Consider the following 11,337-nt stretch of genomic DNA (forward strand, 5'->3'; position numbering starts at 1 on the left):
TACACACGATGGGAAGTGAAGGTGTGATTTTCTGGGGTGAGGTGGTGTGAGTCAGGGGTTTGCAGCTTCCCTCTGGTGACACAGAAGGTGGAGGAAGCTGCTGGTCTAAGTGAGGCCAGACTGGACCAGGGTCCTATTAAAGATGGAGGACCAGGAAGATTTGGGAAAGTGGAGCTTATAGGATTAACATGATTTTTTTTTTTTTAATTTTTAACTGGAAAGTCAGATCTACAGAGACAAGGAGAGACAGAGAGGAAGATTTTGTGTCCAGATTTACTCCCCGGGTAGCCACAACAGCTGGAGCTGTGCCAATCCGAAGCCAGGAGCCAGGAATTTCCTCCAGGTCTCCCACACGGGTGCAGGGTCCCAAGGCTTTGGGCCGTCCTCGATTGCTTTCCCAGGCCACAAGCAGGGAGCTGGATGGGAAGTGGGGCTGCCGGAATTGGAACAGGCGCCCATATGGGATGCTGACGTGCAAAACAAGGACTTTAACCATTAGGCCACCATGCCGGGCCGAACATGATGACTTCTAGGTATGAGTTCCAAAAAGTATGAGGACTTGATGAGACAGGAAGGACTGGGGGGGACAAGACCCAGGTAATAAGAGATGCCAGCACTGGCCACAGCCCCTCTGGCCTGCCTTGGAGACCAGTCAGCTGACTAAACCTTTCAGAGCCTGGTGGGCACTGAGAAAGCGCCCAGAACAAGGGCTCAAGATGAAGTGCAGGGCCCCACCAGTCAGGTTCCAATCCAGAGCTCCCTCAGAGGGGGCAGTTTGGCAGAGAGAATAGGCACTGCCTGGGACACCCCCACGCCCTATCTGGGTGCCTGGCCCAGCTTCTGCCTCTACCTTCCCAATACACATCCTGGGAGGAGCAGTGGTGGCAGTCAGTCTAGTCCCTGCTTCCCACCGGCTCCCAGCCTCACCCGGCCCAGCCCTGACTGTTGAGGGAAAGTGGTGGGGGTGAACCAGTGGATAAAAAAAACAAAATCTGTCTTTAAAGAGTCCCACGGCTCCACTTCTCCAGCTCCCTGCTGTCAGCCCTGGGATGGCCCCAGTGCTTGGGCCCCTGCCTTCTACACGGAGGACGCAGATGAAGCACCTGGCTTCGGGTCAGTCTAGCCTGGGCCATGGCAGGCATCCAGCGAGCAAAGCAGTGAACGGATCTGTCTCTCCTCTAATTCCACCTTTCAAATAAATGTAGGAAAAAACAGGAACGTCTTCCTTGGTCAGCTGTGAGGTCCCTCCAGGCAGACCTTGGTGCAGCGCAGGGACAGCTGAAGGGCGTGACGGCAGCAGGGGAGCGCCAGGGCTGGACTGCAGCCCAGTTCAGGTTAGCGATGTCCCGCAGCCTTCAGGCAGAATCGCCTCAACGCTGGGTTCTGACGTCAGCAGTGCTTGGGGATGCCCAGCGCTGCGCCCAGGTGCTGAGGTGGAGACACTGGGGATGTCTGGCGGTATCTACTCGAGCAGCTGGAGTAGCAGACACCACCAGGCTGGGACGTGATTGCTTCTGACGCACAAGAGCCGGGCTGACGTCTGCAAGTGCTAACCCTGAGCTTTCGAGGTGGGCGCAGGCAGGCGCAGTTCCTCTCCCCAGCCCGGGGCCTTTCGGTGAAGTGGTTAGCCCGCCCTAGCCTGCGCTACACTGGAGTGCCCAGCTGCTCTGGCTCTGCCTCCTAACTCCAGCATGAGCCTGGGTTCCTGTCATTCCCCTGGAGGACCTCCACCTGGCTAGTTGTTTCAGGCCGTCTTCCCAGCCCCCTGCCAAACAGCCACAGCTAGTCGTACAGGTTGTGTCAGATGAAGGATATTTACCGGGTGAGAAGAAAGCTGTCTCCACCCACAGGGGAGCCTCCGGCTAATCCACCAGCTCCATCCCAACCCCAGCCTAGTGCAGCAGGACCTGCTGTTCTGTCCCCAGGCCTGGGATACTTCCTAGTTCTGGCCCTTCACGGACCTTGCAGCCAGGGCAAAGCTCGTGTGCCTCACCCTGGCTCCTGAGGAATGTGGGGTGACTGAGGCAGAAGGGCACTCCCTCCACAGGATGAGCAGGAAGTGCCTGGGGTCACGCTGAGGTACTCACCCCTGTGGTCCCCAAGCCCTGCCACTGCACACAGCAGGCTCCCAGGTCACTTGGTCAGAAGGCCTCCAACCGATCGTTTGGGGTCCAGCTATGAAAGTCAGGGTGCTCAGCTGGCCACATATACCTGGGGACCACTGAGCTGGGCCTTGGGCAGGAGGGATCCCCCGCCCCCCCCGGCTTAAGAGTATAACTCCCTCTTGCAGGTACGGCCCCTCTCTTAAACCCCGGAGTCAAGAGGGGAGGCTGGGTTTGCAACCTTGAGCCTGTGCCCTCCACAAGCCAAAAACGGGGCCCTGGTGGGAGACTCGGCTGGCAGAGCTGAGTCCTCCCCATCCTGGGGCCTACAGGCATGGTGGGGCGAGACAGGGGAGCCCAACCAGGTTTCCCTTCCTAGCCCCTGCTCCTCCTTGCTGACTCACTGCTGCCCTCCCCAACAGGGCAGGGCCAGGAAGGAGGGGGCAGGGCAGGGCAGGGCAGGGCAGGGCAGGGCAGGGCAGGGCAGGAAGTCCAAAGGAAGAGAGAGGAGGAGGAAGTCCACGGGGGGTCATGGAGGATGCCAACAGGGAAGAGGCCACAGCAGGGCTAAGTCGACAGGTCTTTATTAGGGGGCTGCCAGTCACTGGGAGGAGGCCATGATGCTGGACACGCCTGTGGAGAAGAGAGGGAGATATGAGGTGTGCTGTGGGAAGTCCAGGAGGGCACACTGCAACCTGGCCAAGCAGCTGGAGTCAACAGGCACCCTGGCACCACAGTTCACATGGCTGTCCTGCAGCCACTGGCACGGTGATCCTGGGCAGGTCACATCACATCTCCCTGGAGCTTCTCCAAGGTGCCACTCTGGGTCCATGCTGCGCTCACCTCGCCTCCTGCTATCATTCAGCAGGGTCTGCTCATGTTTTCCATTGACTTGCAGAGTAACAGAGAGCGGGGAAGTTCTTCCATCAGCTCGGTCCTCCGCAGAGGCCACACAGAGCTCAGGAGCCGGGAGCGCCGTCTGCTCTCCCACGCAGGTCACAGGGACCCGAAGTGAGCACGCCGTCAGTGTTTCCCAGGTGTGCCTCGGGAAGCAGCTGGCTCCAGAGCACAGGCGGGACTTGAATCCGGAAACTCTAAGTTGATGCGGGTGTCCCAGGCCATGGAAGGCAGTGAGGACGCCACGGCATGACAGTGTGCACTATCTGTCGCTCGGAGCACTGGCAGCGGCCCACCTCTGCAGCCCCCTCAGCTCAGGTTCTCCCAGACAACCCAGCATGGCCCCGGCTCCTATCAAATACCAGTTTCGAGACTGGGTTGCTGCGGCCTGACAGGCTAATCCTCCACCCTCAAGCACAGCGCCCCATATAGGCACCTGTTTGCGTCTCCACTTCCCACCCAGCTCCCTGCCTGTGGCCTGGGAAAGCAGTCAAGGACGGCCCAAGGCCTTGGGACCCTGCACCCAGGTGGGAGACCCGGAAGAAGTTCCTGGCTCCTGGCTTTGGATTGGCTCTGTCCTGGCCATTGTGGCCACATAACAGTGTGAACCAGCGGACGGAAGATCTTTTTCTCTGTCTCTCCTTCTCTTTGCAAATCTGCCTTCCCAAAAAATAAAACACTCAAAAAACAAACAAACAAACAAACAAAAAACCAAAAAAATAAAACGGCCCACCATGGTCACACAACTTCATGGCTGGGAGACCCCATTCTCCCCCCAGACACCCCGCCTGCAGCAGAGGGGGAGTCAGCATGCAAGCTCAGTATGCAAGCTCAAAGTCCACTTCGCTTTCTGTTGAGCCATCAGGCGGGCCTTGTCAGGGCAACGCATGTCCACACGTGGGTCTAACAGTGAACATGTTCCGAGCTGTGTGCCTGGCTCATCCTGTTATACGTGGCCCTGCTCCGTTCACACGCGCAGCTCATGGGGTGCATACCACAAGACCTGCAGGAGGGCATGAGAGCCTGGGGGTGGGGCGGTACACAGGTGCCTCTCACACTGGCTGAGCCGCCCCTGAAGGTGCCCGCATCCTCCACAGCACGGTGCCAGGCTCCAGGCCCAGCTGCGTTCTGTGCCAGGGTGGCAGCAAAGTCTTGGGTCCCTCGCACCCCCACCCCAGTGTGGTTCTCAGCTTCCGGTTTTGGTCTGGTCCAACACCAGACATTAGGGGCATGTCTGGGAAATGACTAAGCAGACAGGAGCTCTCTGTCTTTCTGCTTTTCAAATTTGAAAGCAAATAAAAAAGTTCTGGGAAAATGTGTGTGACGTGAGCTCCAAGGACGTGAGCGTCAGAATGCCTGTGTGTGCTGTCATTACTGTTGCTGTCTCCCATCTCTGAGCTGGGAACACACACAGGGAAGTGAGAGGTCCACCAGCTAAGTCAACCCCACGGGTGGGGGGAGGGGATGCAGCAGGATGGAGCCCGGCCCACGAGGTTCCTGGTGGAGACAGACTCCCTGTCCCCACTCCAGACCCCAGACCCCATCCGCAGGCCTCGCAACCCCTCCACTTACTGTCAAAGTCTATCTTCTCCACAATGTTCTTGGGCTTGATGCTCTCCTCCTGGCTGCAGATGAAGATCTGGCCCGACTCGTCGGCACTCCAGCCGTATTTACTCATCCACATTTTCAGCTGACTGTCTGCAGGGAACACGGCCATGGTCAGCCCCATCCCACAGGGTCCCTTGGAGACCTCCCAGCACAGCTCCGGCCCTGGCTCATTCTCCAGGCAGCCGCCAGAGGGCGCCCTGCAGCGTTCGTGTCCTGACCCGGCACCAAGCTTCAGTCCTTTCACTCATTTTGAATCTCCCCTCTCCCAGTTCAAGTCCTGGTTTGCATTCACTAATCACTGATCGGTCCCGCCCCCCAACCCACAAACCACGTGAAATGGTTGGGTGATTGCAATGTCATCAACACCATCACCAACAAAAAATCTTTTTGCAAAAAAAACCAAAAAGTCAATGGGAATGTCAAGGTCACTTTGAAAGCACCCCTCCCCCACACAGTATGCTCCAAGCACTGGGATCCCATTTGGGCATCAGAAGTTGGCCCAAGTGCTTGGGCCCTGTCTCCTGTGTGGGAGCCCTAGGTGAAGATCCTGGCTGTTGGCTTTGGCCTGGCCCGGAGCTGGCCACTGCAGACATGCAGGGAGTGAACCTGCAGTTCAAAGTCTCTCTCACTGTGTCTTTCTTCAAATAAGTAAATCTTTCAAAAAAAAACCTGCCAAGCATGTGCCTGATCTAAAGCACTTGGTGCAAAACCCGATACACAATGTTCAACAGCAGGTGGCACCCACTGGAAGCAACGCACGCAAAACCACCTGCGTGAAAGGCGAGAGGGAGGGAGGTCAGGCACACATCCCCAGCAGGTCTGGTTTGAGCTCCATCCACTCCACTCCTGATTCAGCTCCCTGCTCACGTACAACGTGGGAGGCAAATGATGGCTCAGACACATGGGTCCCTGCCACCAGTGTGGAGACCCAAGCTGAATTCCCAGCAGCCAGTTTCGGCCTGACCCAGCCCCAGGTGCTGTGGGCTTTGACCCCACATCTGCCTGCCCATCTGCCTGCCAGGTGAACAGGTCAGCTCAGCCTGGAGGCCACTCTAGCTTCCCGGGCCACCTGCTCAAGGCTGCCCCCTCCAGGACAGTGTGGCTCACAGCATGGCTCGGGCACAGTTCCCTCAGCCCAGTCCCAGGAGGACAAATCCATGCCACCCTGTCATGTTCCCTATGTCCACCCCAGTTAGTCAGGGACTGACCAGCAAGCAGCTGCATCGGTCCCCATTTTCTTTCACAACCGAGCAGATGTAGGCTCAGCCTCCCCTGACCACCCCAACCACACACAGGGGGCCTTACCATTCAGGTCCCCGAGCATCTCGGACAGCAGCCAGCGGTCAATGTGCTGGTAAGTGATGCCCACGACGTGGCAGATGACTGTGTTTGGAGACAAAGCTGGTGAGGGGTTGCCCTGGGGCCCTGCTGCCAGCCCCGCCCCTTGCCCACATCCTCAGGGAGCCCGAGGACTCACATTTGCGGACAGAGTCTTCAAAACCGGTGATTCCTTCCAGGAGGTCCATGTTCTCTTCCAGGGCTTGCTGCAAGGGCAACAGCCAGGGTCACACATACGACACAGGCGGTGTGGCCGGCGCCGAGGTCAGCAGCTACAAGCAGCTAGGCCTGGCGGGCTCAGCCTGCAGCGGACAGGAGCGCAGGTTCCAGGCCGGGCGACTCCGTTGAGACAGCCACTGCTGCTGCCGCCACCATGCTTCCTGATCATGCACCCCGGGAGGCAGCAAACGACGAACATTTGGGCCCTACCACCCTGTGGGGGACCCGGATCGAGGTCCAGGCTCTTGGCCTCAGCCTGGCCCGGCCCAGGCACCGCGGACATTCAGGGAGTGAGCCGGAGGTCAGAGGATCACCTCTCTATCGCTCTGCCTTTCAAGTAGGTGCAAACAGATAGAGATGTGGTCCAGAGCATGATGGGAGTGAGTCAGGTCACGCAGAGGACAGAGGGGTTGTGGCCTGGGAGGTTTTCCTCTACAGCTCCCCCACCCCACCTAAGAATCAGGACAGGGTGGGAGGCGGGCTCCACAAACGAGACATGGTCTCTGGGAAGGCAGACGCCAACCAAGCGGGGCCCACCTGACCACACAGCCGGGGGAGCTGGGCACTGAGGAACAAGGAGGCGGAGGGCCAGGCCTTGTCCCACCAGCTGAAGGAGGCTGCAGTCAGAGGCTGGGACACAGGGGCCCATGACCACTCCAGACTCTGCCTGTTCACCTGGGGACCCTGCGGCCAGCGGGCTGCCACAAAGTGCTCATCACCCCTGCTCTCGACACGCTGCTGCCCAGAGCCCAGCGGCCGCCCTGTCCAAAGCCGACCCCCCTGTCACGGCCCCAGCCCTGAGGGACATTACCCAGAAGGCCTGGAAGTGACAGGTCTCCAGCAGGTCTCCAAGGTACAGGATCTGCCGGATTGGCCGCTCTTCTTGCTAGGAGCCGAGTGTTAAGGACACACAGCTTCGGCGCCCAGGAGGGAAGCCCGCCAAGGATGCACATCAGCCCTGAGCCATACAGCACCTCCTTCCACTAAGTCAGCCTGCTGTGTGTCTCCCGAATTCCAAGTCCTCGCTGCAACCGCCTCAGCAGGGTCAGGACAGACGCTCTCACTGGCCAGGCAGCCCACGGGCCACACATTCCCGCCCCTGCCGTCCAGGCTGGCGCTGGAACCTTGCCCACCCTCCCCAGCCTCCCGCTCTGAGCCTCCTGATCCAACAGGCTTAACCTAGAAACACCGTGATGTCACTGACAGGCACGTGTGCCCACCTACACTGCTGTCAGGTACCATTGAGGCGATCTGTTGAGCGTGGCAGGTGACCAGGTGACTCAAAGGGGCATGCTCAGCCCGCCAGGCACCAGGTCCACCCCAGCAAAGCAGCTGAGTGAAGGGCCGGGCTGGCATCACCTGCTATTCTCTCTGCAGGCACCATCAGGGGCTTCTTTCTAAAGCACAAATGGACTCTGAATGCCCCACCCCACTAACACTTCCTGGGGCTCTGCAGTGTCCCAGAGAACCGGCCACTTCCATGTTAAATGCTCTGCCCACCTCACCCCACCACCCTAAACCTGCGGTGTTGCCTCTGAGCAACAGCTAAGCTCAGATTCTGTTCCCAGACTCTGGATCCCTCTGACCTGCCCCTGTGCCCAAGCACTCATCTTATAGATGCTCCCTCCTCCAGGAAGCCTTCCAGAAACATCCAGGCAGGCCGACATATGTTCTCCGGCCCCCTCCCATCCCAGTCCCCACCATTCTGGGTTATCACTGGTGGGAGGCCTGTCGTGGTTTCCTGTGAGGGGTCCATGAGGGCAGGGGTCAGCTCTCCGGAAACCCAGAACAGGCACATGGCATAAAGGGCAGCGATTCCACAGCCGCCCTCTTGGGGAGCTCTCAGCACCCCCATCCACTGCCCAGCCCCATCCACTGCCTCCTGCCATCCACTGCCCCCTGCCAGCCCCGAGCTGGAAGGATACATGGGCCTGGTCGATCATGCACTTGCACAGGGTAAAGTCAGTGTGGGGCAGGTTGGTGAGGGCCTTCAGCAGGATCTGGGCCGTGACCGTGGTCTGGAAGAAGGCCGGGTTGAACTGATACCTGGCATGGAAACGAAGCATGGTAATAAGAGCACCCACAGGCACAGGCAGGTGGCACACTGCAGCAGTGGGCAGCTCAGACAAGCTGTCTCCAGCCTCACCCACAATCCCTTCGGGGTGTGTCACCCTAACCTGCTGGGTCCCGCTCTGCTCAAGGGGATGGGTTAACCCTTGTTGCCACCACCCTGGAGGACAGGCACACAAGCCTGTGGTTGAGGCTCACAGTGGCGGGGGAGGGGGGATGAGTCTGCTCCCTGCCTGGCCACTGTGGATGGCTTCTCGGCAGTTCTTGATGCCTCAGCTGCTTCTCTCCCCAACAAGAACCACTGCCACATGGCCCTACGGGGTGACACAGTGATGAAGCCACTTAAGATGAAGCTTATGGGGCCTGGCGCAGTAGCCTAGTGGCTAAAGTCCTTACCTTGCACATACTAGTATCCCATATGGGCACCAGTTTGTATCCCAGTGGTCCCGCTTCCCACCCAGCTCCCTGCTTGTGGCCAGGGAAAGCGGTTGAGGATGGCCCAAAGGCTTGGGACCCTGCACCCGCGTGGGAGACCTGGAGGAAGTTCCTGCCTCCTGGCTTTGGATTGGCTCAGCTCCGGCCGTTGCAGCCACTTGGGGAATGAATCAACGGATGGAAGCTCTTCCTCTCTCCCCTTCTCTCTGTATATCTGACTTTATGATTAAAAAAAAAAAAAAAGACCCTATCCTGCCGTCTGGGTCTTTAAAAAAAAAAAAAAAAGAGGAAGCTTAGGGCACAGCGGCCAAGATGTGGTGAGCAGTCTCCAAGAGCGACAACCTGCTTGTTCCCACACAGATCCCCTCCTCACGCACACAAAACACATACAGCAGACCGCAGGTCAAGACAGACCTGAGGTGGAGGAAACCCAAAGGCCACTCACAGGAGGACAGCTGGGAAAGCTACAGCTGCAAGGTGGGCACTGCACACGGCAATGACAGCAATGAAACACAGCTGCCCGGCCCGGCGGGCTCCCCAAGGCCGCACGTGCCTGGCCCTGCTGCCAGCCTCCAGCTCCCGACCGCCCCCCGCCGTCTGCCATATCCTTGGCTCAAGTGATGGGGCCCGAGTCACCCACCAGGCAGCCCTACAGAGATCCCCAGTCCCGGGGGCCGGAGGCATTCAGGAGTCCATGAGTGGACGGGAACTCTCTCTGCCTAACAAAATAGTAGTATTGATTTCACAAAACCAGGGGTGAGGGCGACATGGCAGAGGAATTCATGGGGTCAAGTTCAGAGCAAGCGGATGGTGCCAGGCCAGCAGAGCAAGACTGCAGTCTGCATTTCCGCTAAACTATATACAGCTTTATGCGCTGACCTCTCACACACTTGTAGCCACTGTATCTTAAACAGTTTTTATTTGAAAAGCAGAGGTGGGCCCGGATGGACAGAGCAGCAGTTATAGTCCTAACCTTCAACGCGCCGGGATCCCATATGGGCACCGATTCTAGTCCCGGTAGCTCCATTTCCCATCCAGCTCCCTGCTTGTGGCCTGGCAAAGCAGTCGAGGATGGCCCAAAGCCTTGGGACCCTGCACCCGCGTATGAGACGTGGAAAAAGCTCCTGGCCTCAGACTGGCTCAGCTCCAGCTGTTGCGGCCGCTGGGAGTGACCATTGGATGGAAGATCTTCCTCTCTGTCTCTCCTACTCTCTGTAGATCTGCCTTTCCAATAAAAATAAATAAATCTTAAAAAAAAAAAAAAAAAGAAAGAAAATAAAAGCAGAGGCTGAGAAGAGACAGAGCAAGATCTTTCCTTTGCTAATTTACTCACCAAATGGCTGCAATAGTCACAGCTGTGCTGGACTGAAAACCAGGATCCTGGAAGAACATCTGGGTGTCCCACGCGGGCGGCCATGGGCCACACCTCCCACAGCTTTCCCAGGTGCATCAGCAGGCAGTTGCATCTCAAGTGCAGCCTCTGGGGGCTCCAACCGGTGCTCGTGTGGGATGCTGGCACCACAGGTTAACGAACCTGCTGCACCCCTATATAAAAGCCATCCCCCGTTCCTCCTTCAGCCTCCTGGCCTCACACAGCCAAAGAAGTCCCCGCAGCTACCTTCCTGCTCTGGGGTCCCCAGTGGGGACAGGGCCAAACACTCACAGCTTCAGGACGGCGAGATTGGCCTCCAGGTCGTAGGCGTTCTCCTTGGCCTGTGTCTCCACGTAGCGCTCCAGGGTGGCCAGGTTCTCGGGATTGTACCTGGCAGAGGGTCGAGCCAGGGTGATCACACGGCAGGCGGAGCCCAGCAACCACATGGGCACCTGACAGCACACTGACCGGCATTTCCCTCCTTCCCACGGCCGGGACGCATGGGCCAAGCCTGTGCTTCGAGCATCATCGGGGCCAGGGCTCCAGCCCGGGACGCCACCCCCTCACCCCCAGCTCCGGCCAGTCCCCCGACCCCCCAGTTCCGGCCAGTCTCCTGACCCCCAGCCCTGGTCTGGGTCTCTGCCCCCTGACCCTCAGCTCCAGCCCGGGACGCCGCCTGCTAACCCCAGCACTGGTCTGGGGCTCTGCCTCCTCATCCCCAGCTCCGGCCAGTCCCCAGACCCCCAGCCCTGGTCTGGGTCTCTGCCCCCTGACTCTCAGCTCCAGCACGGGACACTGCCCCCTGACCCCCACCGGCCCGGGACGCCGCCCCCTAACCCCAGCTCCCCAGACCCTGCGGCCGGCACCGACCCCGGCCACCCCGCGGCGTCTGGCCAAGCTCACACCTGTCGATCCCCTTGAGCAACTTGCCCACGTTCGCTCTCATCTGCTCAAACATCGCCATGGCGCCCGCCGCCTTCACCACCACCACGGCCACCGGACCCGGTACTTTCAAACGCTCAACAGAGGAGGTCTCCCGAGACCGGAAGAGAAGGAAGCGGTGGAAACGGAAATACGTATTGAAACGCTACAAGAAGCCAGGCGCCGGCGTGAGCAGCCACGCTTTCCTACTGCCACGTGATTTATTCCGGGCTCCGCCCTCAAGCAGGCGTTGTGGGCGCCTGCGCATTCGCTCTACCCGAGCCGGGCCGGCAGCGGGAGAATAAGTTCAGTTTCCCCCAGGGCGCAGCCGCGCTGAGTGAAGCCAGGAGGGGCGGGGCTAAGCTTTTCCCGGAC

At 59.1% G+C, this 11,337-nt stretch overlaps 1 protein-coding gene across 3 annotated transcripts; it reads right to left on the minus strand.

Annotated features, from left to right (window-relative positions):
* Positions 1-2,670: 2,670 nt before the first annotated feature.
* EIF3K (eukaryotic translation initiation factor 3 subunit K) lies at positions 2,671-11,116 on the minus strand. Of its 3 annotated transcripts, XM_040976359.1 has the most exons (8): positions 10,947-11,116; positions 10,333-10,431; positions 8,090-8,210; positions 6,976-7,050; positions 6,085-6,151; positions 5,913-5,990; positions 4,572-4,697; positions 2,671-2,735 (listed from the first exon to the last, which is right to left on the minus strand). In XM_040976359.1, the coding sequence occupies exons 1-8, from the start codon at positions 11,003-11,005 to the stop codon at positions 2,704-2,706; spliced, it is 657 nt and encodes a 218-aa protein (XP_040832293.1). In that variant the 5' UTR covers positions 11,006-11,116; the 3' UTR covers positions 2,671-2,703. The 3 variants fall into 3 exon arrangements, with proteins under 3 accessions (XP_040832293.1, XP_040832294.1, XP_040832295.1); XM_040976360.1 differs by lacking the exon at positions 5,913-5,990; XM_040976361.1 differs by lacking the exon at positions 10,333-10,431 and having other exon boundaries at positions 10,947-11,095.
* Positions 11,117-11,337: the final 221 nt, after the last annotated feature.

The sequence above is a fragment of the Ochotona curzoniae genome, unplaced genomic scaffold (genome assembly GCF_017591425.1).
Source record: "Ochotona curzoniae isolate NIBS_2020 unplaced genomic scaffold, NIBS_Ocur_1.0 contig_2699, whole genome shotgun sequence".
Classification (NCBI taxonomy): Eukaryota; Metazoa; Chordata; class Mammalia; order Lagomorpha; family Ochotonidae; genus Ochotona; species Ochotona curzoniae.

Excerpts from the sequence above, each read along its gene's own strand:
- EIF3K (XM_040976359.1), bottom strand. The coding sequence starts at position 11,005 with ATGGCGATGTTTGAGCAGATGAGAGCGAACGTGGGCAAGTTGCTCAAG. Across the intron at positions 6,152-6,975 it reads GTCACTTCCAGGCCTTCTGG|CAAGCCCTGGAAGAGAACAT; the intron begins GTAATGTCCCTC and ends TTGCCCTTGCAG. Across the intron at positions 4,698-5,912 it reads GATGCTCGGGGACCTGAATG|ACAGTCAGCTGAAAATGTGG; the intron begins GTAAGGCCCCCT and ends TGTTCCCTGCAG.